Source organism: Phalacrocorax carbo, chromosome 10 (assembly GCF_963921805.1).
Source record: "Phalacrocorax carbo chromosome 10, bPhaCar2.1, whole genome shotgun sequence".
Taxonomy (NCBI): Eukaryota; Metazoa; Chordata; class Aves; order Suliformes; family Phalacrocoracidae; genus Phalacrocorax; species Phalacrocorax carbo.
In genome coordinates this window covers 18,878,347-18,906,122 of record NC_087522.1, presented here as the reverse complement: position 1 = coordinate 18,906,122, position 27,776 = coordinate 18,878,347, and the positions used below count along the sequence as shown (strand labels likewise).

The 27,776-nt window shown below is 51.7% G+C and overlaps 1 protein-coding gene across 1 annotated transcript in view; it reads right to left on the bottom strand.

Moving 5' to 3' along the window:
• Positions 1-27,776, bottom strand: part of LOC135315263 (ankyrin repeat and fibronectin type-III domain-containing protein 1-like) — a 236,040-nt gene that overhangs the window by 171,126 nt on the left and 37,138 nt on the right. The window contains exons 2-3 of the mRNA XM_064462236.1: positions 10,850-11,031; positions 3,779-3,996 (exon numbers count right to left, since the gene is read on the bottom strand). Coding sequence (XP_064318306.1) covers positions 3,779-3,996; positions 10,850-10,910 — 279 coding nt within the window. The 5' untranslated portion in view covers positions 10,911-11,031. The remainder of the gene's footprint in view (positions 1-3,778; positions 3,997-10,849; positions 11,032-27,776) is intronic.

Here is a 27,776-nt window from a genome sequence, read left to right as displayed (position 1 = left end):
CCATGAGCCAGCACACCCAGACCCCAGGCACTGCTGGCTCTTCCTCTGTGGGGAGCAGCGGGACCTGTACTGTCAGTTTAATTGGCTTTCTTATAACATCACAACGTCAGCGGGCAACACCAGAACAACTGGCCTAGATACAGAGTACTTCAAAATCCCAAGGGCAGAAAGAAAGAGTACAAATTCACTCAGAGCCCTGCTGTAATCAGCACTTACTGTCCTAGCAGCCATCACAGTGACTCAGTCCTGGGTGACCTCCTTTAATGCTCCATAAGGCAATACTGAGTTTAATAGGGTTAACTCTGCCTTTAATGATCAGGGCTCCTACGAAGACAAGAAGTTTCACCACAGCCAGTAACACAGCCGTCATCGTTCTCCGCTTCCCCCCAGGCAAGGGACACTGCAGAAGGCCCCATCCCTGCTTCTTGCTGCTCGTCTCGGAGGCAGTGCAGATCTGTCAGGGCATGAAACCCAAAACAGTCCCTTGCTCATCACTGAGTGACTCAAAACACCCCACGCAAGGTCTGAGAGCACAGCCCCAGCCTGGCCCTGGCTGCCACATCCGTCACAGCACGGACACACTGGACCCACTGGGGCAAGGCAGGGGATCCGTTTGAGAGACGCATGTCAAGAGCAATCAATTGCACCTCTTTCTCAAAGACGGAAACGTTGCCAACATTACAAGCCTGAGAGGAGTTACCAGGAAAGGCTTATTAGAAAGAAAACTCATTCTGACAATCACAAAAATTGGAATTAATTTAAAATTCAAATTATGCAAATTCAAGTAATCTGTACGTGCAGATCCATCACATGCCAGCAGTGGGACCACAGACACATGCCACCAGCTACATGGCCTGGGGAAATCCGCCCTCCGCTGCACTCTTGGAGGAAGGCAGGCATGCTCACCTCTGGCAGACATGGGAAAGGAGGCTGCTCCTGGGGAAAGGGGCCTGGAGCAGGATTTGCAGGTGCTCCCTCCGCATCAGCAGGGAAGCAGAAGGATGCCTCAGCAACACCAGCAGCGCTCCAGCATGCCATACCCCAGGGGTGCAGGCAGGCAAGCCTCAAATGTTTTCAGGTGAGCTACAATAAATTCTCACTTGGAGAAGCTCTGAGCTTCTCCAACACCCATGACCAAACGTAAAGCCTTCGTTAGGCAGAGAGCCTAATCAAATGGATGTGGGAGAGCTGCACAGCACAGGATGCACATGGGCAATAGCTCTGCCCCATCCCCATCCACCCTGGCAGGTTATGGTCCCAGCTGCCCGCCACAAAAGCCCTGCATCAGGAGCCTCTCCCCACTCCCAGCAATTCCCAAAAAAGAAATCCGAGCAGCTGCATTGCAAGGCAAAGGCAGCTCAGACTGTCAGTGTGGAAAGAGCAAAGAAAGAAATCTAACGTTACAAGCTGGGCAAGTGCAACGGCCCAGAAAAATGAATCAAGCTTTAAATATGGATTTTCCTAAAAGGTCCCAGATGAGCCACTGCAGAAAAGGCAAATCATATTCTCTCCTGTAAATGCTCTGCCATGCACAAGGACAGCAGCTCTCACCTGGCCCCAGTTCCTCCACCAGCCATGCTCAGAGAGCCGGGCTGGGTAGGGCACGCACCACACAGCAGGCCAGGGCACAACACGAACCCAGGGGAAACTGCAACGCCTCCAGGACAGAGATGGAAAGTAATTACCAAACCTTGGGAAGACGTGGAGCCCAGCACTAGCTACCTGTTCTTGGAAATAACTTCCCCAGGTTGGCAGGAACTTTACTTTGAACTTAAAAGCCAGGCTTTCCAGCTGTGTGGGGAATACTGGTCCTGTACCGCCCCAAGTCTCAGCTGACGAGCTGCTGGCTCAGGTTGCTTCAAACCCACTTCCCCGAGCCTCCACTGAAGGGTCCTGTTGATGTCCCTTCCAGGTAGGATGAGTCTGCTCTTCTCAGTAGGTCTCACGAGGTCACAGCCTGTGGCCGAGACTACAGCAACAACATCTTTTAGCTGTTCACACAAACTAGGCAAGGAAAAAAAGAAAAAAAAGAAAAAAAAAATCATCCTACAAGAATCCTGCTCTGTTACCTGACGGACATAAATCAACTCCATGGGTACACTGAGGAAAGCTAAAGGTCCCCAGAACCTCATGAAGTCAAAGGCCAAAGCAAAACAGTTGCAGACAGCAGAGAGAGCTACTGGCATGGTGCTGAGCAGGCAGTGGGGCTGGCCCCACAGGCAGGGGCAGCAGGCTGTCCCATGGGGATGGACAGATCCCACCCCTCCACAGGCACCAGAACACTGGTTGGGCTGAGACCCCAAGTCCTTCCAAGACTTTTGCACCCCTCTCCCCTACAGAAGGGAGGCTGTGGGTGACAGGTCCCACAGAGATACTGAAAGACCAACTCCCAAAGAGGAACGGTCCCCAACATCTCAGAGACCACCTCTCCTTCCCGCTGTCCTGGGCACAGCTGGGGGCTGCAGATCCAGGCTGAAAGACAAAGCAGATATCCATGTCTTACCTCACAGCAGGACCGCCTCATCTTAAACACCTCAAATGTCTTTCAGCCGCTCATCGGATACCCCATCCCACTTCTGCTCATCTCCAACCCTAAGGCTTTCACCTGCTTCCCAAGCCCAAGGCAGCAGCTCCCACAGAGGCAGTTCACGGGTGCCGCTGGCAGCACCAGAGTCGTGACCAGCTCCCCCAGACTCACCCTCACACACATCCAATGCTGCTGTGCATGGAAAAGCGCCCACACACTGCTGAGATGAGAACTGTCCTCTTGGGGAGGAAAGGAGAAGCTACGTTCAACAGTCCGTCCAAGCACAAGCCGCCAAAACCACACGGTAAAGCAGTGACACAGCCCAGGGTCACCAGAAGCAGCACCAGTCTGTGTGACCTGGCAGGGGGATCAGTCCCTCCGCAGGCTAGAGGAAAGTTAGCGATGTCAGGGGCAGGGGGTCTCAGAAGATGCGTCTGTCCGAAGCCTATGGGCAGGGTGAGCCCCACTGCCTCGGCTAGCAGCTCTTGGCGGCACTTTTTGTTGCATGGGCATCCACCCCCCCCTCCACTCCCACTGTACCAATGCTCTCACTCATTTCCAACAAACACCAAGTGCTTTCCAGCATGGGGACACCCGAGCCCTCATTACAACCCCAAGGCCAGTAACGAGGCAGGAGGAAGGCCATACGAACCCCTATATCGGGTGTCTCTGGGAAAGAGAAGAGGCAAAGCCCATTAAACATTGATCAGAATCTCCCGCAGCTGCAGCACAGCCCTGACGTGTCCTTGTCATCCCACCACCAGGATGCTCTGGAGGGCCAGAAAGGGCTGAGCTGCCCCAGGGTCTCAGCACTGGCTCACTGCTGGCCCCAGCCCCTCGCTGCACCTGTCTGCAAACACTCAAAAAGACCCAGTGGCTTCTGCAGGTGAGGCAGAGGACAGGAAAAGTAATTTCCTACTTTCAACCTTGTTTCATACTTTGGAGGACAACGCCCAGAGACAAAGTACTCGCCCCACACATCACCCAGCTGAGCAACACCAGCCTCCAAGCCAGCGACAGCCCGGTGGGAAGTGGGGAGCCAGAAACCCTGCCAGGCGAGGCAGGCAGGGGCTCTGCCACGACGTGGGCAAACTCTAGCTGCTGCCGCCGCCATCTGCTCCACTAGGCTAGAGCAGCCTGTTTTTCTGTTGTTTTGGTAATGTTGCACATAAAAATAGCTCTCCGACATGTCGGTGTTTTGGGAAGCCACGTGCACGTGAATACAGGAGGGCCAGACGCCCTGATACTCACGAATTGCCGCCGCAGCTTGGTCTTGACGCGCTCAGCCTTCGTCTCTGCCGGGTGGATGGCATAGCCCAGGGACCCCAGGTGATTGTCGACGGACAGGCTCTTCCTCATGTAGAAGGAGCGGGTGCGGAAATAGCTGAAGGGGGCGTCCTCCACCGCTGTGCCAAGCTGGGGGTTCCTGGGCGGGTCTGTGCAGTCGTCCTCCAGCCGCCAGGCCTCCCCTGGGGAGCAGATGGACATGCCACCCCATCAGAGCCACGTCCCATCCCTCCAGCCCACCGGTGGACAGCCCAGACCTCCTCTGGCCATCCCACACACACCAGCATGCCGTGGGGTACAGGTGCTACAGAACTCACTGCCCAGAGGGGGTCAGAGGGGTCCCCCTTGCCCCTGCCTACCCCAGGCAAGAGCCCCTGCTCCCACCCTATCCAGCCTCAGATACCCACAGCCCCCAACACCTTCCTGCCAGGAACTGGTCGAATACAGTTGAGTACAATGAAGACTTGGCCAGAGTCAGGGCTTCCAGGCACTACAGCAGTATAAATATTATTATTCAGAATAATCAGCAAACCAAAATCCTAATACTTAAAAAATTCCTGCTATTTAACTTCCATTTAAAAGGGTCATATAAAGAAATATAAAACTTCACTCATTCTTCATCACCCCAAGTCCAACAAGAGATTCCACATTAAAAGTAAATGTTTTCAGTTTTTGTTGGTTTGTTGGGTTTTGGGGTTTTTTTAGAGGAATGAGAATCCTACAATCAGAATCACACACAGTTCTTGCTGCTAGCATTGCTACATGCCAGTATCAAACCTGCAGGTACTCCTGCAGGTATTCACACACTCTGTACTTGGTAACGAAAATAAATCTTCCATTGTGAATAGGAAAACTGAGACACCACAAATGTTGCAAATTGCAAAAGGATTTACTGCTGTCTCCTCCTCCAGAAAACTCTTTATGGCACAGCCAAGAGCAAATCAACAGCCTAACCGAGGACAGAAAACAGGCCCCTGGTCTTCTCGAGCTCCACACAGCCCACTGCCAGGAGCATCAGCTGATGCAGCACTGCAGGGCTGGAGCGTTCAGAGACAAAACCTCATTGATGCTGAGAAAGCAGTGGCAGCAGAGGACAGTCAGCATCACGCAGAGCTGGCACTCCTGGGATAGGACTGACTATATTTCATTGCAACAAAAGGGGAAATAACAAAACACAGTAGGAAATGTCTCCATAATATCACTGCTCTGCTCTTTTCCAAGGAGCTTGGATGTCGCATGCTTTCTGTTGCCAATCTCATCGTTACATCTGGAGCCTGCCCTGCCTCCCACCCCCCAGCCAAAAGCGCTTCTCAATTGTCATAACAAATAAACAATTAAACCCTCTTGCTCAGTTCTTGTAAAAATGATCAATTATTAGCCATTGCAGCCCAAAATGATATCTTACATGATTGTCTTCAGAAACTCTCCCCCTCCTGCAAGCAGCATCTTCCCCAGGCAAGATAATTTATTTCTGGTTTCTGAAAAACCCAGCATCTTCCAGCACAAATGACCATGTCCCTGCTACGCCAGGGCTGACAAGCAAAATAATTCCAAGAGTTTAAAGCAGATAAAGGCCCTAAGGTAAAAAACAGCCACAATTCAGTGAGAGAAGTCTAGTGTACCCAGCAAGGCTGTGGGCTTTACATTGAATATGGCAAGAGACAGGCTGGATGACAAGCCACCACAGCCTCAGAGCAGCGACCAGCCACTCCATCTTCTGCATCTCAACAAACAGGTCTCTTCCCGAAGCTCCCTGAGATTTTTAAGGTGTAAAGACAGTTCACTGCGTGCAAAGCCCTGCCAGTGGATCTGAAGGTACTGAATCGAAACCAGGAGAATCACGAGGATAAGAGGGAAGAAGAGAAAGGCAGAGAGCTTAAAAATGCAAAGAGGCAACCCGGAGCACAGCACTACCTAGCATTGCATCTTTTTTTTTCCTCCCCTACTTTCAACTTAATAAGCTGCTGCTGCTCCTCTCCAAATGTCAACTCATACAACACAGGAACTGCTGTTTGAAAGCTGTGATTATTCAAGGCACAAACACGTCAATCGGAGCCCAGATCCAGACTGCCACCACAAGATAGCATCGCTCTGGGGATGCAGCAGGAAACGCCACAACACAGGCACCAAGCCTGGGAGGAGACCCACCCACCACACAGGAAAATCACACACAGAAGGAGGAACCGGCCCTGGTGTGCCCCACTCATCTGCAATACCTCAGCCCCCACCCCCAATCCTCTGTCCCCAAAGCCATTCCTTCCCAGCCCCGCAGCATGCCCAGACACAGCTACCACTGCTCTGCCACCGTGGGTGAGGAAGGACCAAGGCTACAGGCTGAACGTAGCCCAGCTGACAGGGTACAAGGGAAAGGACAGCCACCCATCATACCCACTCCTCCACATGGGATACCTCTCCTGAGGATGAAGGAGTCAGGCGTTCAAGCCCCACAAACCAACAGGATCACATTTCCGCTGTTTTCGCTGTTCTCAGTCTCTACTCTCTCCATGGGACCAGCAGGCAGCTGCACCCTCCAGGGCAGTCCTGCAGCAGGACCAGCAGCAGAGCTGCTCCCCTCCAAACCTTTCCCCTGTTGGGGCAGGCAGCCTATGGTCCCTTCTTCCTGGGAATGAGAAGCCACAACCTTGCCTACCCTAAAAGCTTTTTGACGTGCTGAAGGAGCTTGTTCCTGATTTTTACCAAACAAGTACCTCAATGATCAAGCCCAGAGCCTGGAGAGGGCAGAGGGAAAAAATCACGAAATGCCTGGAGAGGAAATGCCAGGCACAGAAGCAAGCCCACAGACGGGAGCCTAACCATCTTTATGCTCTTCTGCCTTGAGGTTGGTCCCCTCTCTGCCATCCAGAGCTATGCCTGGCAACACAGCACCTCTAAAAAGATTAACCATCTTCTTGGGCTTGGCAATGACGATTGCTGTAAAACCTTTCTTCTTTCTGAATTTCAAGTGTTGGGAAGGACATGCAATAAAGGATGGAGAGGCAGCAAGGACAGAGACCCACTGCCTCTCAGCACAGGCATTTCTTCTCTCAGCACGTGCAGGCTGATCCCTCAGCCGCTGCAAACAGCACAAAAGGTTTTCCTCAGCACCAATGCCAATGCACGGGCTGGTGTAAAAAGACACTTCTGCTCCTCTCTCGCACAGAGGGTGGCATATTTTGCCCAATTACTGGGCTGAAGTCTCAGAATCAGGAGCCTTCCCCTCATCCAACAGCAAATCATTGTGGAAAAGAGCACAGAAACCAGCACCACCACCCAGCTGAAAGCACAAGGTGGGCATCTTCACAAGCAAAGCTGTTTCAGGAGGGGGCCATATAGCCACGCTAAGTTCAACAGAGATGCGAAACTGACACTCATCCAGATGTTGTGGAAGGATATTCAAAACAGTCCTGTGAGAATTAGGAAAATTAATTCCAGAGTCCTGGCTCTAAGCTCAAATCTAGCCGCTTCCTTTCAGCTTCTTTCTTTTCCTCCCATGGGCATAACTCCTAATAAGCTCACACCAACAGTGCTACCAGTTAGCTTCTTCACAGCTTCACAGTGGGGCACGAAGCCAGTTTCTGAAGAGCTCAGCATGTTGCACGATAGGCAAGGGAGAGAGAAGGCAGTGAAGAGCTCCAGCATGGTCTGCTCCTTCCAGGTGCAAGGCAGGGGGAACTGCAAGGGGTTAGGCATGAAAACACATGCAGTGACCTCCCTGCGCAGCAGGCTGGCATTTAAGAGCTGCAGGCAACCAAAGGCAGTGAAGAAGCCCCTGCCTGCACCAGAACGCAGAAAAACACAATAAGTGTTTCTCAGTCTCATTCCTAAAACTTCACAGAGGCACAGAAGAAGGAAGGACAAGTGAAAGGCAGCTCATTTCTCTGTGCTGTTAGCATGTGTGAACCCTCTTGGCACACTGCAAAACATGACACCGAACGGATAATGGTTTGGACAAGGCAGGAGCTGCCGCTGCTTGACGAAGCCCTGTTTGCTGTTGTCTCCCCCTCGCTATATCTTAGGCTCATGGCCATCAGGAGTTTTGGGTTAACGTAGGAGAGCTGCTCCAGGCAAGGGGGTGAAGGAAGGAGAGCTCAGAGCCAGCTGATCACACCACCACTTACTGCAGGTTACCTGGAGGGCAACAACAAAACCAGACCAACAGGAAACCCAGTTCACCATTCCTCAGCTCTCCTGACCATCCTCAGGGCCCCGGTTCCCCATCAGACACCTTGGTCGTGGGCACACAAGGACCTGCACAGGAGCCATGGTGCCGCAGCAGGACAGTCTCCTGTAACCTCCCACAGAGCAGGAGTCCCGGCACTCCTGTGGGACACAAAACAAAAGGCTGAAGAACATGTCCTGGCAGTCAGGTGAGGACATTGCATCTCATCCATTCAGGAAGAGACAGCTGCTCCCACCTCACTTGGCAGCTCCTCTGCTTGCAGCCCCGAGGACAGCAGTGAGCCAGAGACCCATTTCTTCCCCACAGAGCAGTGAACTCTCCCTGAAGATGAGCTTACCACCTCTCCCAAACTGGCCCTGCTCCTGCCAGAGCCTTGCACCCCCGCGGGCAAGCCTCTCCTGAGGTGGCTTCGGCCATGTGTCCCCTGCTGCGGCTGGCTGTGTGTCCCCCCCGGCTGTGTGTCCCCCCCTGCCTCAAACGGGACCGGTGGCACCTGCTCAAAGCAAATTCTCAAGTTCTTTAAAGAAAGGATCTTCCCTCCCTCCCAAAACCCTGCAGCCCAGCTCTCATTCATAAGTGAGAATACTGTTTTCCTGTTTTCCTCATCAGCATACTGGGACTCATTAACCTCTGGCACCATGCACTGCTCTGCTCTTGTCCTGCTGTCCATGTATCACACCCTGCGAGCAGTGTGATCCCTGCACCTTGGCGGTTGCTGCATCCCCACAAGCGAGGCCACTTCTTCTGCACTGATCAAGGCCACCACTTGCTGTGCCAGGGCTCAGACAAATTCAGTGCTGTGTACTGCAGGCAAATACTGCCTAACCTGTGAGCCAGGCTGCGAGAGACTGATACAGTAGCCAGGCAATGTTGAGAAATGCATCTATCCTTTTTTTTCCCCTCCATGAAAGCATGCTGATAGCCTTAATGAGTAGCTAACTAGCAGTTCCTAGCTGAGTATCAAGGAGCCAGGAGAAGAACCTGGGAGGACCTGGACAGAAAACAACCCCTCATTCATTCATCCAAGGATCTGGCTGTGGAGGGAGCCTTCCAACCTATGAGGGTTTTCATACTCCTCCCTCTTCTTGGCATCCTAGGCACCTTCCAGCATGAATAAAGCAACATCCTAAGCACTTGTTACGTGCAATCAGGGCTCCTCCTTACACCCGCTGTGCAGGGAGGGCTGTGCACAGGGTTTGCTCTAGGGTGGCTGTTCCACAGTGCACAAGCACGCAGGCACTCACGCAAGAGGAGGCGTTTGCAGCAGAAGGTGATGAGGTTTGCAGTAGGTCCGACTCACGCTAGGACTTCAGCCCATGGTCTTACACCAGCCTCCCACTCCCTCCCTCCAACTCCAGCACAGCTCCCTGGAAGCACCAGCACATTAACCAGGGACCTGCTCTCTCAGGCACAAGTCCCGCAAAGCACTTCATTTTGCCTTCTACCAGTACGCAGACCTCCACCATTGATTCAGGTCTGTCCTTGCAAACCATGACCCAGGAAATCCTGAGGGCTCACAGAACCTCACAAGCCATCTTCAATTCCAAGCAATGGAGTTGCCTCCAATTACCTACCTACTCACAAGTGTCCCACTCCCTTGTGTCCCCAGGATTCAGCTACACAAGCTTTCCCACAGGTCTTCCTCCCACACCGAGACCCTCTCTAACAATTTGATGGGCTGAAAGGAAAACCAAGGGTCCTGCATGCAGCAGAGAGCAGTCACCCGGGTGCTGCATCACAGCCAGGAGCACCGCTGCAATGAGTGCAGTAGGACAGGCTCAGCAGCATGCCAAGATCCTCTCTGTGCATGACTTTTAGGACAATTAGCAGCACCAGGAAATGAAACACAGCCTGCAGAGCATTAAAATTAATCCGTGGCTTGGACAGCTGCTCTGCTGGATAGCCAACAGTGACCTGACTGTGAGCAGGTTAGATTTAAAAAAATAAAAATATAATAATCCAAGCGTGCTGTTTGAAGGGAGCTGTTTTACAGGGATTTTGTTTAGCGCTGGATTGTCATCCCTGGCTTGCAGGCCTTAGCAAGACTTTCGGTGCTAATAATCCCTTTCCCCATCATTTTTATGGCCCCAGCATGATTCCACTGGCACCAAAAGCACTAAAACGCTTTGGCCATCAATCGTTTTGGCAATAAACTTGCTCAGAGCAGCTGGCCCAACCATATTAGTATTTCATCAGGATCAGCACATGAGTAGCAGAACATGATAAAAACCCTCAGCTGACCTGAAGACCAACACACACTACCAGCTTGGGGAGCACTTAACTGCAGCAAATCCCCACCCTGGGCCAGGACAGTGGGAAGAGCACAACACTGCCACTCTCTGCCATTGCTGCTGATGGAGACCAGCAGTAAGTGCCCTGAAGCCACTTCACTCCATAGAAAAGAGGCACTTTGGCCTGTTGCAGAGGCCAGGGAGCCACTGAGGCAGCAGCTCACCCCAGCATGGGTGGGCAGGAGATGCAGCTCGCCCAGAGGCAGAAGGCTCTGAGCATCAGCTCCACGGATGGGGTGGCTTTCACAAGCAGACTCTGCTTTTTTGCCAGTGTAATATGAGAGAGAGATGGGGAGGTTTAAGTAACTGGCTCAACAAAAGGCTCGGAGAGGGTTAAAAAAACCAAAAACAAAAAAACCAACAACAAAAAAAGAACAACAAAAAAACCACCAAAGCAAACCTCATCACGAAGGGCTGGTTTTGGAGCAGGATAAACCCCACACAGTCTGGCGTTGGATTTGTTTTGTTATTTTTGCCCCTGAAGAAGCAGAAAAGGTTTGCTAGGATTTTGCAGGTCCCCTGGCAGAATGGGGTGGAAGCTCGTCCCAGCACTGCAGCACTCACCAGCAGAAGGGACCGTGCAGCCTTTCTGTCGGTCAGAGGCCAAGTGCTTCTGCTCCGGCATCTCTTCCCTGTACGTTGTGGAGTCGAGGAGGGGAAGCCTGCTCAAAACGGGGGACTGTGGGATGCTGGGCAGCGTCTGCGACTTCCCCAGGAATGGTCGCTGCAGCTTTCTGTCCAGAGACCTTGAGGGGAGAAAACACAGAGCATACCCCTTTCAGTAGGTGAGATGACTTCTTCAAGCCAGGACCCTTCTGTAACTCACAACGCTGTCACTGTACTGAGACCATACGGTCCTTCCCAACCCCAAACTGCACTCTTCGTTTGCAAAGCTGCTGCTATTTTAGTAAAGCCTTTGCCCTTCGCTAGTGTATTTTAATTAGGATTTGCACTTGAGCTGCAAGCCACAATCAGCATAAACAGCACATGAAGCATTCTAGCACCCACCCCACCTCAAAACTCACAGATAATCAGAATTAAGCAAATAAACAAACCAGAGGGTTCGAGACTGAAATGATACAAATTCCCTTTAAGAGGGGATGTGCCGAGGGCTGCAGGCTGGGTCACCCCAAGGCTGTCCAAGGCCCGTCCCCAGCTGCCACAGAGCCCACACCTGAGCCCAACCAAGCTCCCAGCACACCCCGAGGGGGGCTAGGCAAAGGGCCCCTCATCACAAGGCTCATCACACAAAGCTGTGCCCAAATCTCGTACTGAATGGTACGAAACCTTCAAATTTCCATGCAAAATTTAATTCTTAGCTGGTTTACACTCATTTGTTCTTGTGCCAATATTAACCTTTAGCTTAAATAATTGTTCCCCCTCTCTGGTGTTTGCTCCCATAATTCATTTTCCTTATCCTGCAGTCACAGCCCCTTTTGGCCTGCATTATTCTAGGCTGATGGAGGAAAGTTCTTTCAGGTTCCTCTCACAAAATGAGCTTTCATTCCCCATGGTTGTTTCCACATCCCTCACTTGCCCTCCCTCCAGCTCAGACCCAGCTTACTCCACCCATCCCAGAGGATCACACAGAGCTGAGCTCCTGGTGTGGATGGCAGGGCGAGCGCTCTGCCTCCCTGAACGTTACAGCACTAAATTTTATCCTATTTCCACTAAGCCAGTCCTTAAGGTCGCACAGGGAGAGTCTATCATGCAGAAGCTTCTGACCCTGGGTGGCTGCCTGTCACCACTACGTTTATTATGATCGTTTTTCACTCCCTTTACAAACGTGACAGCAGCTCCCGACTGGCGTTGGCATCTGATGTAATTCACAGGCAAGCGGCGACGCAGGGGCCAGGGCAGAGCTATGGCACTGTGCAGGGCTCCTGTGGGACGGTAATGCACCAGGCACACAACAACGGCGGGGCCGCATTCGGCTAGAGGCAGCAGCCACAGCCACCAGGAGCCGGGCAGCCCCTGTGCTCACCGCAGGGGCCTCTTACCCAGACCCTGAAAGATGCATCCATCGGAGCAGGGATGGGAACCATGTTTCGACATTTACATTGAGAAATGTATGCAGTTCTGCATTAATTGCACTTCCCTTTGATTCCCAGGCAATGCCACTCTGCTCCACAGAGCTGTCACTGAGTGCTCTGGGGACAGGGAGGGCTGCAGGGACAGCACTGACCCGGCCCTGGAGAGGCACTGCTGCAACTGCAGCAGGCACAAAGCACCATCCTGCCCACTCCAAGCCCCACGCTTCACTTGCATCGATGTGAAAACAAGCTATGCCAGGAGATACAAACCAAAATTAGCATCCTGAGTTGTTTCTATTTCAGTAAAACGTATGTACCTCTGGTTGTAACACATTTCACTGGCACAAGACAACAGGGATGTAACTTAACACATCGCTGTGCTGCATAAATGAGTCCTGGGCTCTGCCAGAGTTCAAAACAATCCTTTTTTCTTGCATGGAAATCTCAGTGCTTTTAAACGCTCCTGCGTATATCTCCATCATGGCAGAACAGCATTAGCATTTTAAGTGCTAACATCCCTTTGTGCCCACAGTGCCACTCAGACAAATCACATAGGGGTAAAAAGGGAAGAATTCACACCCTTAGAGGAACAATTTTTAAGTTGCATAGCTGCAGAAAATTATTTCTATCAGAAAGAGCAAAGCAACTAGAAACCTGTTTAGATCTGAAATCTGAACTTGAATTCCCAAGCACACTCCATCTCCATGGACCTACCATACCCTGCACAACTCCAGAGGCCTCAGCAGCAACTGTCATCTGGGGTCTGATGCCACCAGGATGTCACACTGCACCTACGTATGCTTCCCAAGCAGGTTCCACACCTAGGCATTATCAAGGATGCCACATCCCATTAGCAAAGATCCCTGATGGAGTGTAAAGCTCAATTAGAAAAGCCATAATCAATGCTGTTACAGCCTATATTTAGCTGCTGTTCAGTGTTTTGGTAGAAAGGAGAGCACATAATCAAGTCTTGACAAGGGTGGAAAAATCCTTCTGGCTGCGTGCAAGAGCTCAGACAGGAGCCCAGTGACAGCTCCATCACTCCCAGTCCATGGTCAGACGGGGAAATGTGAGAACAGTCACCGGGCCAGGTCCCCCGCCACCAGCCCTGGGGACTGCAGCAGGGCACAAGCCGGCTCTGCCAGGCAGGGTGCTAGCCCAGCAACCTGCTCCAGCATCCCTCATTCAAGCCACAGCCCGTGACACCCGGGGGACACGGGTACTGCTTCCCCAGGCTTTTACTGAATGCAAACAAACTAACAAAAAAAGCCACTGTGACATAAAAGGCGAAAAAAAGAGGCAAAACACATCTCAAAAGTTGTGCTGTGTCTGGTGCCTTCCCCATGGTGATGTCCTTAGGGATGGCTTCTCCATCACCCCAGGGAAAGAGAGGGGAAGGGATAAGCAGAGGTAAAGAGAAGTGAGGGATAGAAAAAGGTTAATGCAAGTTAAACCAGGGAAATCCAGGTCCTGCATCCCTCCCTGCAAGCAACTGCACGCACACACACCCAGCCTGTCCTCCCTGCTTACTTCAATCTGGGAGATGCCAATATTCAGAGGACACTTCCCAGCCCAACCTGAGAGGACGTTCTCCAGCTTACCCAGGGGAAGGATGGAGGAGCCACCACATCAGCCACAGCAGAAGTCCAGCAACACAGCAAAGGGAAAAAAATAACCCTAAACGCACTACTCTCACAATCCAAAAAGGACCCCAGTATACCTCACCAATTTACATGGTTTCCCAGGGAACTGAGCAAGAAAACCTCCCACACATCTGGAAATGCCTGAGGATGGTGACCCTCCAGAGACGTCCCATTCCTGGGAAGAGGGAAGCTCTTGCCCTGCCACAGCACTCAGTTCTCAGACAAACCCAAGCACACACTGTGCTGATCCAGCTTTCCCCAGTCTTCCCAGAGCCAGGCTGCTCATGGAAAATGGGAAGGTGAAAAGGAGGTTAAAGCAAGGAGAGCAAGGCTAAAGAGGGATTAGGGGCAGAGGAGCAGAGCACCAGCTGCTCCAGACCTTGCTTGCCTGCTCCAGAGTTGTGGCTTGGTGACAGCCATATGCCCTGACATGTGAGGCCTTTTCCAAGCTCCAAGGCGGACAACACAGCTCCCAAAGACTTCACAGCCCCAAAAGGCAAATAAGGATTCAAAAAAAGATGGAGAAGCCAAATGGCTGCTCCTCCTGCTGCAGGACTGCACAGCATTTCACAGGTAATTGTGGGTGGCTCCTCTACACATTCAGGCAATTAGTTCACTAAATCGGCTGAGAAAAGGAAGCTTATAAAGCTGAAGTTTTGGGGAAGAAAAGCCAAATGAGGTACTGAGATTAGCCCGGGACTGATGGAGAATGGCAGGGACAGGGGCCAGGAGAGCCCGGTTATTGCAAAGGGACACCACTCCCAGATCTTCCCAGCCAGCAGCTGCTCCTGGCTGCAATACACTGCTCAGCCTGCTTCTCCAAAGAAGTGTAACTTAGCAACCTGACCTTAAAAACTCAGCAAAGGTTTCAGCTGAATTCATGAAAATGAGAGATGCTACAAGCCAGGAGGAGCAATTACCCTCCACAAACCCCTCTTGGACTGGGGCAAGGGCAGATGTGCCTTCCCTTGGGGAGGAGGGTGAAGGTGGTGTGTGTACGTCCTCCGCAGCCTGAACAGCACAGCCTCTTACCACAAGCAATGGCTGCGAATTTGAAAAAAAAAAAAAAAAAAAAAAAAACAAAACACAAAATGCCCACATCCATTCCCTGAAACAGCTTGCAGAGACCCAGCTGGGTACAAGGTGACAGGCACAACACATATCCTGAAGAGCTCACAGACCCAAAAGGCAAGCAAAGATTTTTAAAAAGGTGGAGAAGCCAGGGCAGGAGATCTCCCAGCGGTGCTCAGCTCCATGGTGCAGGGTTCATTTTTTACTGCCATCCCCATGGGTGCTTCACCCCACTTTCTGTCCGTGGACGGGGGAAGTGGAGCCGGATCACGCATACCCCACCAGCCCAGCTCCAAGAGCCCAGAGCAAGGCACGGCTGTGCCTCCAGCACTCCAGGAGTGTGTGGAGCCCACAGGGTGCAAGCTCTGCTGTGGGGAAGCTGTGTGCCATAGGGAAGAAGAGATGAGCAACAATTTGTGTGATGCTCTCCTTCATCCCACCCAGACTCCAGCAGGAGACAAGACAACATCTACCTGCAGCTGGTTTCTGCAGAGGGGCTTCACAGGAAAAGGAAGCAGCAGGAGGAAGAGGGGTGAAGCAGAGAAGGCTGCAAGTGCCTTAGAAGCCATTTCTGGACAGAAGCACAAGGCAACAGTGGCAGCAGCCTCCTGGATGCAAGTCAGCATGGTCCAAAGTCCATAGCAGCAGCAGAGCCCCACGGAGGGCAGGGAGTGAAGTTTAAGGGGATGGCACAGCAGTGGGGAAGCGTAGAGACGGAGCCTGAGAGGAAGAGATACAACCAGGTAAAATATGGGGTAGCCTCGAAAACGAAAGCCCAAGGATTTAGAAAGAGCATAGCCTTCACAGGGCATCCGCACATATTCAAATCGCCATAGCTTACTCTGGAAACCTTATCAACTGTTAGCAAACACATGAATCGTACTTTTCCAGTGACCCTGTGAATTGCAAAGCCAGAGAAAATCACTGAGAAATCTTCCCTTCGCATTCAAAAAACAACCAAACATAAAATCATCTTTTCTCGCTGCCCAGTATATGTGCTTGGGTTAAATATCCAGCAGCCAACGCAGAAGCCACAGACCCACATCAGTTCTCATCTCATGGGCAGTGAGTGGCGACAATCCGCCGCCACCTTGCAGCAGGACCCCCCGTCACGCAGAGCCACGTGTTTAGCAGGAGAGCAGAGCGGCCAACACCACCAAGAGAGGCAACCACTTTAACAGAGAAGCCTGAGCATCACTGCACGGGACAGCCAAGCCCTGTGCACAGTACTCTCCCTTGCACAGCTACCAGGCAGCTCTTCTCCATCACCCACAAAGTGCTGCTGCCATGTTCTCCCCCAAACCCAAGAACATCCCTGGAGCACAAGAATTTTAGACAGTCCTAGTCCTGCAGTGGGGATCACACAACCATGCTCGGTTACTTTTTAACTGTTTGGGACCAGAGAGGAGGCAGCAGCAACCCCTCCTGCTGCCTGCAGAGAGCACAGCTGGCACCCCCCATGCAGGAGGAGTTCAACCATGAGACACCTCTCTCTAAATTCAAGCCAAGCCTCCACAAAACTGCCTTCATGCTGTTCAAAGGTAACAGGGGCTGAAAAGCGGAGGATGATAGCTGAAAACAGAGCATCTTTTATCTGACTGTGAAACAGTTTCAAAGCAAAACAAAAACCAAAACAGCATTCAGCTTGTAAGTTCAGAGCGGGGGGGGGGGGCGGCAACGGACCACCACGTGAAGCTATAAAAATACCTTCCCAAGCTCAGCTGTGAGCTGGTAAATACCATGATTTCCACCAGCTGGTTTGCAAAAGCTTTCTCTCCTGCCATCTCCTTTCTGGCTTGAAGCGCCAGCAGGGGCCATCGCCCAAGCACTGAACAAAACACTGCCTGGCATCAGGGGAATAAGTGCTGTCCCTGCAAAACTGCATTTCAATTAAGACAGGTGACACGGGCTTCAGGGGCTGTCGGGAGGTGCAGGAGAGAAGGTCACACACCCCACGTGCCAGGAAACACAGGGAGGGCCTCAGCAAAACGTTTCAGAAGAGGAGCAGCATTCAGCACCCGTTGCCCCCTCTGTGTCCCAGGACCCAGCCCTGCTTTCAGCACCCACCCTGCTTTTTCCCAGAAAAAGGCCAAAAGGCCTTTTTGTGGCAGCGGCTCCCTGCTGAGCCCGGAGCGCTCCGGTGTGTGACAGCCAATGTCACACCCAGCGACTGCCAACACCACCGACAGCCTCTCACCCACCGGGCTACAGACCTACTGCTGCTCTGCTGGCACTCACCCCACCCCGGCACCACCCCATCAGCCCAAGCTGCTCAGCAGGCAAAGCCACCCCCGCCTAGCCAGCCTCACACACTGCTTCGGGGACACAAGGTAAAAACCACTAACATTTCACAGCAGCAGTTCTGAACCCAAGCGCTGTGGCTGTGTTTTATAGCAAGGCTTCAACATTTACTTAAATGTAATTGTTAAAATGTGAAAAGGAAACACTGCTGTTCATTTATTCTAACCATGTTGGTTTCTTTGTTAAAAGAACCTTTTTTTCCCTCGGCTCTGTTGCAGACAGCAAACCAAATCCCCAGCCAGCGCGGAGCTGTCCCCAGTCCCCCACAGGACTTTCCTCAGGTCCTGCGCACCCCATGGGGGTCCTGACCGGCTGTCACCCTGCCCCAACCAGACCCCAGTGCACAGTCACGTTCTGTCGCTACGATGCCACAAGACATCCCCTCTATGTCTCTCAGAGGAGAGGAGCCCTGTGCACCCTCTTGCCCACGTGCCATGCTGACCCATGCGTCATTAACAGGGGCAAAGCAGGCACTGGACTCTCAGGAGGGGTCTGGTGGAAATGCCAAACCCAGCCCTGCTGAAGTTGTGCCTCCTCAACAAAAACAAAGCCCAAAAGCATAAAGTCCCCAGGGCCAGGGAAAGAAGCAGAAACTTATGGAGTGTGAATATTTATCCTGCTCACGGATTTCTCTCTGATAAATGGGGGAAGAGGGCAGACGAAGGTGAACACATGAATCCCGGCACGACAGTGCAGCAGACGAGCATCCTCCCTCCTGGCAGCTCAAGAGCGTGACCTGCATCCTCAGGGGCCAGTGCTGCAAATGCCCCACAGTCCCTGCTCCTGTACCCAGGCTCTGCCATCCGGGCACCTGCGAAGCCAAGAGGACAGCCAAAGGCATCTGGGATGCTCCACAGGGAACACAAAAGGCTCGTGGACCACCCTCCAAAAGAAAGAGGGTTCAGGCTGCACTCCACACCTTATTACGAAGGGTATTTTAGGCAAGTTAGGAAGCTCACCTAAAGATCTTGCACACCTAATCTCAGCCCACCAGCAGGATGCTACCCCCAGGGTCACACCAATGACTCATAAATGTCGCCAGCCCCAAGGCAGGTGAGGGACAACAAAGTGTGTTTGGAAGGCAGCTGCTGAGCAACAGGCACATTAAGTCAGAGGACAAACTGGCCCAGAGAAAAGCAAGTTCCTTGCTTTAAATGACAAACCTTTCAGTTCCACACCATTATTAACCATATACTGATGTTTAAAGGTGGGGGAAAGCAGAGATGAGAAGGGGCTATGTGACCTGCCAAGGGCTGGGACATAGCAAAAACCTCCCATTTCCCAGATTCACAAGATGCTGAACCACTGATGCTGTGCCCTGCCTCCCACTTTTCTTTTGTGGCAATTACTCATGTCCTGTTTGCCCTTGAAAAAATTTCAGAGACAAAAAGCTAATGAAGTGCAAGTAATATGGAAGACAAGCATCCTGGCTTAAATTTTAAAAGGGTTGGCTAACTTGCAAGATAAATACCTAACTGCCTTCTTTACATTTGCAAACACCTTTCAGAGAGAACAAAGGGGGTCCAGCATGATGCCCAGCACTGCAGCCACCCTGAGCACCCACTGCCCTCCTCTCACCGACCCTGCACCAGCACAAAATCACCGAGGCAGGACTGGAGTCGTGATGCTCATTCACTGCTGCACCCTCAGCACAGCACAGCCCCCCCCCCCCACGAATGCCCACCGGCTGCATGGCCAAACTCCTGATCCTGTTCCCAGTCTCATGACACAGGCCTGGTCTCCCCTGTTGCTTCAAAATCCAAGTCACAGGACGGAGGAGACAAAAAGCCACTGACATCATCTTGGAAAGGACACTGCTGCTCCTGATAAACACTGGGGAGACGGTTCAGGCATGAACTCTACGTACTCTAGCACAGAAAGCACAAAGATACTCGAGACATCTGTCGGGGCTGCTTAGTTTGTTTTAAATCCTATCATTTCTGCAGCATGACCAAGTTTTCCAGCACTTGAGGCTAACAATGGCAAAGCTGGCCTAGCTCTGACTACTAACCTCAGGCAAAAATAATTCTTTCTTATGTTTCAGTCAAAAAATATATTTATAATCATAGGCTTGGACAGCATATTTTTGTTTTAAACCCTCCCGGTCACTACCTTTCATCCAGAGCCTTAGGCTGGTTTTCATTTTCCTCTGAAGCACCAGAACATCAGTGGCACAAGAGGCAGGTCACCACCACGGTCAGATAGAGAACAGCCCTGTTCAGTAAGACAGATTTTTATGCTTCCAAAGTGTCACAGTAACATCCCTAAAATAAATGGCTTTCAGTGAAGGAGTAATCGATGCTGTGAGGAGCTTTCGGCAAGGGCAGGACCCCCAGCAACAGCTGCTCACAGCGGGTGCTCGCCTCTGCCCTCCCGGGCTGGGTGGCATTAATGGGTTTTATCTGTCTTGCAAGGGAAAGAGTAAGCAGCAAACAGCCCCAAAATAGCAGAAAGGAAGCCCACCCCCTGGCCTTCGCAGCCGGGTGCTGATAACTGCCAGGCTCGGGAGAGCAGCCCCGGCTGCGAGAGCGCAGAGGCCAGGCAGGAGCGGTCAGGTAAGGGTTTCCTCTGAGGGCTCAGGTCTCGCTCCCAGGCAGCCCCAGGGCCTCGCTGCACGCTGCCACCAGCACGGGGGGCAAGGAACTGCCCCGCAGGACTGGGCTGCAGGTCAGGACCGTGGGATGCAAGGGAAGCAGAGCCCAAAAGCATCCTGTTTCTAAGCAGGAGCCTGGGCACAGCTTTAGCTGCCTGGCTGTCCGCAAGCAGTTTCAGCTCAGCACCTGCAGAGGAAGGCAGAGACTGGTTCTGCCAGGGGAAGCACATACCTGTTGCTGCCCTTCAGAAGAAAAAACAGCCCCTAAAATCCTCAGTTTGAGTAAGCTCCTACTCTCCCTACCTCTCTCTGGAAAAGAACATTAAAATCCAGCACAGCTGCTTGCGGCAGGGCCTCACAACACACATGCACCAGGGGGATGAATCAACACACACCTGCTGAAACCCACTTCTCTGGTGCCTCTTCTGCCCTGATGCCGCCCAGCACCAGGGCTCCACTCTCCCTTCCTCCCCTGCACAGCCACTTGTACCTAATCAAGCAGCACCACAAGGGGTTAATAGCACAGTTAGTGTAAATTGCTTTTATGCTTCAGTCACAGGATGTATTTTCTCCATCCATTCCCCGATAATAGTCTCCTACCAGCTACTGGGTGGTTTGTGCAGGAGCAGGCTGCAGCCATCCACACCAGAGACTGCAGGAGGATGAAACCCCAAGCAGTCCAGCCCAGCTGACAACAGACTGGGAACTTCCTCAGCAGCAAGCCTTCCCGAGATAAAAACAGCCCCTGTTCCTCATGAATATAAACATGATACAGTTTTTATGCCTTTGGAAAGTCATCAAAGCAGTAGAAATAAATAACCCATGAGTTTCTATTGCTCCAAGCAGCAACCCCTTGCAATCTCCAGGGTGCCAGCTGTGAGTGTATCTCTGGAGACTTCTATAACATGCACCAGAGCCCTTGTGTTATCTAAATTTTAGCTATTTGTTCTTTAATGCAAGAGAAAAATGCACTGAAGCTTTCCAGTTTTTCCACAAACATGGATTTGCCGCCAAAACAAGACGTAACACAAGCGGTCACCTGAATTCTGTGCACAAGGCAGGCAGCAGCAGGCCCGGAGAGGCCAGGCAGCACGAATGCCAGCTCCAGTGGCTTCCAAGCACCAAACAGCCATGGCAGGATGTGGGTGCTTTGGGCAGCAGTGCCCGTACCCAGGGGGCTGCCTCAGGTAGAGGATGAGGGTCGGGGCTCTGCTCTGCTCCCCCCACACCAAAGTAACTGCCACAGCCAGCTACCAGAAGGAGCTGCTTATTCCCACCTGCATTCTTGCCCATCAAAAATGCAAACTAAAAATATTTTGCATAAATTTGTATAATTGCCAACTATTCCTACAGGAGAAAACATAGAATTTTGAAAAAAAAAAAAGTAACCTTTTTAATTATTAAAGAAAGTATTCTGGTCTTCCCATTTGAAATATTCCAAATGAAAGTCTCCTTTTTTCCTTTCTTCTTTGAAATGTTTCTTTCTGGGTCCAGAAAAAGCCTCCTTTGTCAACCCAGTCCCCTTATCTTTCCTCTCCAAATCTTCAGGAGCCCTGGCTCGGCCCACTTCCTGCAGGAGGGCATCAGCTGCATGCTCTCTTAGGAGCAGCCCTCTCCTCTGGGGGTGGCTCTTACCCCAGCAAGGGGTTTGAAGGAGTTAACCCACTCGGACTTCCCCACAGAAGGGTGCCAGGCTGGACATACAATTGGTCTGTCTCTGATTTCCCACCCTCATATAGGGGCCTGGTCAGGGCTGGTTACTTTTAGAAGGTCTTTCAGCATCTAGGGACAGGTGGCTGTTTGCAGGACAAAGCCTCCTGCACCAGGGAGCTGAGCAAGCCAGCAGGGCGATGGATACTCTGTGCTCAGACCCCTCCAAATCACAATACCATCTCCTCCCTGCTCCCCAGGGCTCTGCCCACTGCCCCCACAGGCACTCGTGGGCTCCGACACGACCATCCTCATGGGCTTCCCGTGTGCCATTCAGCTCAGCATCTCCTTGAGTCCCGCGAGCACACGAAGCCCCTTCCCTTCACCTCCAAAGGAAAGCAATGCTGCTAGATATCTTGAGAGCTGTTAGCGGGGCAGCCAACACCCCCATAGCTCCCCTGCACCTGGCAGGCGCCCCCTCAAAACCCGCTCCAAGCTGGAGAGCAGCATTTGCTCCATGAGTGAAGCAAGAAGATCCTCCCGTGCCACACAAGGCAGGAGCTGGGCTGCTTGGTAGCCCCAACGCACCTCGGGGGCTGCCCTGTGCAGGCAGGAGCAGACTGAGAAGGGCAAACAGGGACAACCTCCATTCGGAATTCTTCCCTTGCCAGCCACCACTTTTATTAGAAGCTGTTAAAATTCACATCCGCTGTCTGAAATCACTTCCTTCCCCTTCTCCGTGCGCAAGTCCCGGTGTGTATTGCTGGTGCTTCTGTTTCCTACCTGCACACCCACCCAGCTGTGACTCAGTGCCAAAACAGTGGGTGAATTAGGAATCAAACAGTCTTTCTAGCAACCGTGACTCACAGGCCAAGGCTTTCTGCTGAAGAAGTTTTCTGTAGTCATGCTACATATGTAATTCCCCTTAATACCAGTATAACTTCCCCTCCCTCCCACTACCCCATCCAACTACCATTCCAAAATAAAGGATGACTATCCTTTTTTTTTTCTGCCTAATCCGAGCAAAGATTAGCTTCAGCTTGTGCAAAAATAGTCAGCTCCCAACCTCATCTCCTGTCCCAAAGATTAACTTTAAAAGGAGACCAGAAGCTAGGCATAAAGGAACAACACCAGGTGCAAGCCACGTCACTTGGCTTTAGATACAACATGGCCCCAAAACCCAAAAAGATGGTAACAAGAGCTCAGGCCTGCTTTTCCAGCGTGTCAGATCCAGAAAGCTTGAATTTCCCAGCTGGCTCCCAGGCCCACATGTGCCTGTCCTTTCATGGGAGGGATCTTAAACACACCTCTACCTGCAGCCACAAGAGCAGGCTTTTGAGGAGCATCAAGACGCAGACTGGACCAGATTAGCAAGTCACACCTGGCTCTGCCCACACTGCTTCCCCCTGTCGACATGCTGGTGCCTGGCACCACGGCTGCATGCAGGAGGAGGGAGCCAGCAGCCCCGAGACCAGGAGCGCTGTGGAGCTGTGGCCAGATTACTGGGTGCTGGAACTGGAAAGGCACCCAGGCATCTCCCAGTGCACAGAAACCTCTGGAGAACCAGGACGTGTTACGTTCTAGTGGAGAGGCCTCTTGCAAGGACAGGTTTGATGGGAAGAGATTGCTTGTCTATACTGCTCACCAAGCCCCTTCCTGATAGATCACAGCCAGTGTTGCAAACAATGGGAGAGAGCAAAGCTAAAAAGCCTCTTTAGATTTAATATGCAAAGCCCGGGCAGCTCAATCAAGCAACAAAAGCTAAATGTCATTTCCTCCCGTGGCACTGCCACTCTGCTCACAAAACAGAACCGTTTACGTCTGACGGCTTGTCATCTTTGTGAGACACTGGGGATGAGGTGCTCACACAGCCTGGGGAAAAGCTGACGCAGAGGAGAGGGGAGGAAGACATGGTCCTTCACCTCACTGCGCACCACCAGCACGGAGGGTGAAGGAGGCGGCTGCAAAATGCAAGAGCTGAAAGGCACCAGACACCCCAAAAGCCACAACCACACAGCACTGCGACGCTGGACGAGGTGGGAAAAAGCAGCGGCAGTGCTCCCGATTTCCAACAAGCTTCACCTAACCGCATACAAGCTGTGCTTGAGGACAGCCATCCATCCCACTGTGCAACCCGAGAGCACCCCACGACCCACCATTGAGCTCCTGGACCAAGCATCTCTCCATCTGAAAGAGGATGAAGTTTTCAGCTCCAACTCCTAAAGCTCTTTCTCCTGTTCTTACACAGCCATGCAAACAATACTGGCTAAGCTGTAAAGATGCTGAGTGTCTGCTGCCTGCTACGCTTAACAGTGGGTGCTCAGCACTTCTGCAAAGCAGGCCAGAGTCTGAGTCACTAACACTGGATTTAGGACTCTATTTCCAGCTCAGCCTGGTTAGGCACCGGCACAGAGCCCTTCCACACAGCAACGATGGACATACATAAATTTTTTTTAATAGGTTACAATGATATGTTGCAGCAAAAATGTGAATCCATGCACCCACACGTATTTTTCTGCTGGCCTCCCAGCAGACATGGAGGGTCTCAGAGCTGGGAGGTTTGAAATTCAAATGCCACCAACACCTTATTGACTAATGTCAGGTGGCAACTTCTCACTTAACCCAAAACACTTTCAAGATCCTTACTTGTTTTCTCTTAAAATGCAGGTATCTTTCCATATTGACATGTCATTTGGAAGCAGAAATGTTTTTTTCAAAACATATCAAAACAGAGGGGGACAAGTCAGTCAAAACTATCAGCCATGTATGAGAGATCCTCGGTGCTCCTCAGAGATGCCTCTTTATGAGACAGTTTTACCATGCATTAAAAGCCTCTCACCCAGCTCAAGTGGCATGATACACTACTTGGGAAAAAATGGTCCACGCACATTTGCAAGACTAAATGCTGTAGGTGGGTGCTCAAGACAGAGCTGAGCATCCCTCAAGGCTGGCAGACAGATGGAGGCTCCCCTGGAGCTCCAGGCACTGGCCTGCTGTTCTGTGCACCCCAACTGGCTGCCCCATCCTACCAGCTCTCACTCCTACATGTGTTTAAAATAGGCAGCATTGACTAAAATCTCCCGGACTGGGACTTGGAAGGAGTGGGCTCAGTCCCCAGGTCCATGTCCCATGCAATACTGGGCAACAAGTCCCTCCCACTGTAAAAGAAGATCAGGTTCATGATCACCTGAGGAACCTGGACATATACAAGTCTATGGCACCTGATGAGATGCACCCAGAGTCCTGAAGGAATTGGCTGATGTAGTTGCCAAGCCACTCTCCATGATATTTGAAAAGTCACGGCAGTCAGGTGAAGTCCCTGGGGACTAGAAAAAGGGAAACATTGCACCCATTTTTAAAAAGGGTAAAAAGGAGGACCCAGGGAACTACCAACCTGTCAGCCTCGCCTCTGTGCCTGGGAAGATCATGGAACGGATCCTCTTAGAAACTATGCTAAGGCATGTGGAGGACAGGGACGTGATCCGAGGCAGCCAGCACGGCTTCACCAAGGGCAAGGCTTGCCTGACCAACTTAGTGGCTTTCTATGATGGAGCGACTGCATCAGTAGACAAGGGAGGAGCTACAGATGTCATCTACCTGGACTTCTGTATGGCCTTTGACATGGGCCCCCACATCAACTTTCTCTCTAAATTGGAGAGATATGGATTTGATGGGTGGACAGTTCAGTGGATGAGGAATTGGTTGGATGGTCGCATCCAGAAGGTACTGGTCAATGGCTCAATGTCCAGATGGAGATCAACAAGTGGTGTCCCTCAGGGGTCCTTACTGGGACCAGCACTGTTTAATATCTTCATCAGTGACACAGACAGTGGGATTGAGGGCACCTGCAGCACATTTGCAGATGACACCAAGCTGAGCAGTGGGGTTGACACTCCCGAGGGACGGGATGCCACCCAAAGGGACATGGACAGGCTGGAGAGGGGGGCCTGTGAGAACCTCAGGAGGTTCAACAAGGCCAAGTACAAGGTCCTGCACCTGGGTCAGGGCAGCCCCTGGTATCAGTACAGGCTGGTGGATGAAGGCATTGAGAGCAGCCCTGCAGAAAAGGACTCAGGAGTACTGGTGGACAAAAACCTGGACATGACCCAGCAATGCGTGCTCACAGCCCAGAAAGCCAGCCGTATCCTGAGCTGCATCACCAGCAGCATGGCCAGCAGGGGGAGGTGATTCTGCCCCTCTACTCTGCTCTGGTGAGACCCCCCTCTGCAGCACTGTGTCCAGCTCTGGAGCCCTCAACCCAGGAAGGACATGGAACTGTTGCAGCGGGTCCAGAGGAGGCCACAAAAATGGTCAGAGGGTGGAACACTCCTGCTGTGAGGGCAGGCTGAGAGTTGGGGTTGTTCAGACTGGAGAATAGAAGGCTCTAGGGAGACCTCATTGCAGCCTTTCAGTACTTAAAGGGGGCTCATAAGAAAGATGGGGACAGACTGTGTAGCAGGGCCTGTAGCAACAGGACAGGGGGTGATGGTTTTAAATGAATGACAGCAGGGTGTTCTTCAATGACTACAACATGCTAGGGAGGGACAGAATGCACCTGTCCAAAAGGGGTAAGGGAATCTTCAGCAGTAGGCTGGCTAACTTGGTGAGGCGGGCTTTAAACTGAATGACTTGGGGGGTGGGATCCATTGCAAAAATGCTCACACCAGCATGTCCAACGGGGGAGTAAGTCAGGCCAAGCAGTGTGGTGATAAAGGTTCCTTAGCTGTCTCCCAAGAGGTGAAACAGAAGAGCAATCACCCCAAGTGTATGTATACGAATGCACGCAGCCTAGGTAACAAACAGGAGGAGCTGGAGCTCCGTGCCCACCCAGAAGGGTACGACATCATAGGAGCAACTGAAACATGGTGGGACACCTCAAATGGCTGGGGGATCGCAATGGACGGTTACAGGCTCTTTCGTAAGGACAGGCAGGGTAGAAGAGGTGGAGGAGTTGCACTCTACATTAAGGAACACCTTGAATGTATCGAAGTCAACCGTGGTGATTGCGACTGCTCTATCGAGTGCCTCTGGGTTAAAGTCAAAGGGGCTGTCTCCAAGCAGGACCTCACAGTGGGCATCTGCTATCGACCTCCTAACCACGATGACAATGTCGATGAAGCGATACTTGGGGCACTAAAAGCAAGCTTCTGGCCAACAGAACCTGGTCCTTATGAGTGACTTCAACTACCCAGACACCTGCTGGAACAACAATACGGCAGCTCGCATGTCATCCACCAAGTTCCCGGAATGCATAGAGGACTGTTTCCTGATACAAATGTTAGATGTGCCAACCAGGAATGAGGCACTGCTGGACTTGCTATTCACAAACCGAGAAAGCCTGCTTTGTAATATCTGGGTTAGTGATAGCCTTGGCTGCAGTGATCGCAATATTGTGGAGCTCGGGATCCTGCTGAGGGTGCTGAAGGTCAGCTCTAAGACAAGGGTTTTGGATTTTAGAAGAGCAAACTTCCGTTCCCTCAGGGCTAGACAAAGGAGCTAGTGAGTGCTGGGAGTTCTTCAAGAACTCTCTATTGGAAGCACAAAGCCAGTTTATCCCCTACAAAGGAAAAGGAAGTAAGCAGAGCAAGAGGCCCCCATGGCTCAACCATGACCTCCTGGGTCTACTCAAATCCAAAAGGGAAGCATACCAGAGATGGAGAAGTGGAGGATTATCCATCAAGAGCTACAAGGGCATTGCCAGAGTGTGCAGAGATGCAGTTAGAAAAGCAAAAGCCCAGCTTGAATTGAAACTGGTCATAGATGTCAAAAATAACAAGAAAGGTTTCTTCAGATATGTCAACCAAAAGCAGAAAAAGAAGGAAAACAAAGTCCCACTGTTAAACAGAATAGAAGAGTCAATCACCAACAGTGCTGAAAAGGCAGAGGTCCTCAACACTTCATCCCTGTCCTTACCAGCACTGTTGGGTCCCAGGCTTTGGGAACAAAATTGCTGGTTGATCCAAACACCAACCCACCATCAGTGAAGGAATAGTACATGAATTATTACAGGAGCTTGACCCCTACAAATCGATGGGCCCTGACACCATCTACCCGAGGGTGTTGAGAGAGCTGGCTGACATCATCACAAGGCCACTCTCCATAATCTTCGAGAAGTCATGGAGAACGGGGGATGTCCCAGAGGACTGGAGGAAGGCAAATGTTACCCCTATCTTCAAGAAAGGCTCGAGGGAGGATCCAGG